The following is a 2,876-nucleotide window of genomic DNA, read 5'->3' as shown; positions in this document are numbered from 1 at the left end:
CAGCCATTCAAATTAAGGGACAGAATCACACAATAACATTAATGACTCCCAATGAGTCGTTTGCAACAAATTGCTATATCACACGAACAAGATGATGATGTATAACATCTCTATCGAATACTCACACAGCTCAATGATGCCCTATGAGAGTTAACAAAATGAATTCTTGAATATGGACTATGCCAACGTAACAAAGAACCATAAAATTCGCGCATTTGAAAACTTGGAAGCAATACGTTTAACAATTTAAAAGAGTATAGAGCAAGCTGAAGCCAAAGCAAACAATATTTAAGAATTTAACAACAAATAACAATCATAGATTTCATGGAAGATATGCAATTGATAACAAGGAGGCAAGCTCCCCAATTGTGTTCATCCATCACAATACTCATCTTAATCAACAATGATAAATTCGATTTCCATGTGATAATCCCATCTATGGAACAACAGCAGGAATAAACAAAAAATACTTTGTTATAAAGGAAATAAAAATCCTCACAAATTATATCATTCGAAACCACTAATTAAGCAGAAAAACCTGACCGATCAAATTAGGGCTTAGTGCGGGGCGGCGGAAGATGGAGTGCCGAGCAGGCTAGCCTGTTGGAGCTCCAGCTCGTTCAATTGAGCCTCTCGGTCCATTTCAATGATGAGGGGAACAACGAGGATCAAAAAAGTTGTTCCGGCAATCCAGGCTGCCTTGCCTGTGCTCCTGAGGAGCTTCTTGACGACGAAACCCGCATCTGAAGCTGCGCGCTTGCCTTTGTAGACGATTGGAGATTCGGATACTGTTGATGAAACCCTAGATAGAACGCCTTCGCTGTTGGACTTCTTCGCCGCCATTACTGGCTGAACTAGTAGGCGTCAAGGTTTCGTGATTTTCTCTTTCGAGCTGCTGGTTTGAAGCTTTACTCAATTTAGGGATCATTAGGGTTATTTTGGTTTGAAACATTGGTATTTTTATCGGCTTAAAAGGGGTAATAAATTATTGGATTCTTATATATTTGATAACTGACTTTTTCTTTATCATATTTATCTTTTCAATTTGTTAAATCGTACATATTCAGTCCTTATGACTGGTTATTCAGGTTAGCCGAGAAAAATGATTTAATATGGTAATATATTTTTCATTTTGTACACATTTAGTCTTTAATATTTTTGTGCATATTTAGTCCTTAATATTTTTTTGTTTCAAAATAAGTCATTTTTGTTTTTGTACTCGTTCAGTAATTATGAATGATTTCTATAGATTTTTCTCACGACATCTTACATGGGACAATCATTAATGAAATGTGTGGGGCTATTGATGTTTATGTGTAACGTCTCATTTTCACAACCAAAAAAATTTCATTTTTAAATAAGGCAAAACTCTCTAATTATAAATTTATTATTAATAAAAAAACATTTATTCCAAAATACATCGATCGAAAATCAGAGTAATATAGGAAACGCGATATCCTCAATACTGTTGATGAGTGTATATAGTCTTGCCTTCGCCTTCTCATGATCAACGATAGAACCTGAAAACATAAACAACTGGGTAAGCACAAAGTTTAACGAGTTTCCCCCAAAATATCCGATACAACAAACTTATTATCATGCATAACAGGCCCACACTCATTGGATTGGAATACATTGGCCCAATCAGTCATCGAACTGGAATGTCAACATACAACAGATCTAATCAGTCATTAGACTGAAATACCCAGGGTTTGTTGGTCTGTCGCCTTAACCCAACCACTCTTCTCGAGCCTCCGTGTCTACGGCTTACAGCCGGCCCACACCAGATATCTTGGCCTACAACATATAGCACGACCGTCTCAACCTATCCCACCACCATATGGCTATCTCACGTAAGATGTCGTGAGAAAAACTTAAGAATCATTCATAAGTATTGAATGAGTATAAAAACAAAAATGACTTATTTTGCAACAAAAAAATATTAAGGACTAAATGTGTACAAAAATAATAAAGACTAAATGTATACAAAATGAGAAATATATTACCCTATTTAGTTATTTTTACCGGCTAACTTGATGTAGCCGGTCATAAGGACTAAATGTGTACAGTTTAACAAGTTAAAGGGGTAAATGTGGACGAAAAAAACTCAGTGACCAAATGTGTACAAATCGAAAAATATATTACCCTTTTAAGTCATTATCCCTTTTATTTGGGTTATTACAATAAAAGTCAGAAGGGTTTGTAATATTTGTGTTATGTTTCACATACTAGTTAAAATTAGTTGAAAAGTAAAAACTAGCTGATAAAAAATGTTGTTTGATAAAACTAGCCGAAAAAATATAAAATGATTTAAAAGAACATTTATATAAATATGTTTCTATAATTAAAAAATGGGTACATTTGGAAAATTAAAAAATAAAATAAAAAATAAAAACTCCTAAAAAACTAATCTAAGTAGCTTTTTTAAAAAAGCAAACTTATAAACATTTTTTCGTTTCTCAAACATAGGCACGAGCAAATGGACCGAACCGGATGGAACCGGCTCGACCCGGACCCGAACCGGGAACCGGCTTCGGCTAAAATAAAAAACCGAACTGGCCCGACAGTTCTACCGGTTCCGATTCCAAATCCGGTTTTTACTGGGTTTTCGATTTTAGAACCGGTTTGATTTGACACGCTTTCTTGCGGGGCTTGTAACTCATTCAATTTTTAACCTGATCAAGTGTTTTTATAGTCTAAACTTAAATACAAAACCTAAACTACGTGTAGGGAAAAGATTCACGTAAAAAAAAACTTAAATTGAGTGAGTTATGTACATGTTAACAACAAAGTCAGATTACGTTTAATTGTTGTAAGATGAAAAAATTTTGATTTGACACTCTTCCTTGCGGGGCTTGTAACTCATTTACTTTTTA

The 2,876-nt window shown here is 34.7% G+C and overlaps 1 protein-coding gene across 1 annotated transcript; it reads right to left on the bottom strand.

The window, feature by feature from the left end:
* Positions 1–267: 267 nt before the first annotated feature.
* LOC111916278 (mitochondrial import receptor subunit TOM9-2) lies at positions 268–939 on the bottom strand. Its single transcript, XM_023911896.3, has one exon. It carries the CDS (start codon positions 841–843, stop codon positions 559–561), a length of 285 nt encoding a protein of 94 aa, XP_023767664.1. The 5' UTR covers positions 844–939; the 3' UTR covers positions 268–558.
* Positions 940–2,876: the final 1,937 nt, after the last annotated feature.

This window comes from Lactuca sativa, chromosome 2 (assembly GCF_002870075.4).
Source record: "Lactuca sativa cultivar Salinas chromosome 2, Lsat_Salinas_v11, whole genome shotgun sequence".
Lineage (NCBI taxonomy): Eukaryota > Viridiplantae > Streptophyta > Magnoliopsida > Asterales > Asteraceae > Lactuca > Lactuca sativa.
The sequence above is the reverse complement of the archived record's forward strand: the minus strand, read 5'-3'. Positions and strand labels throughout refer to the sequence as shown.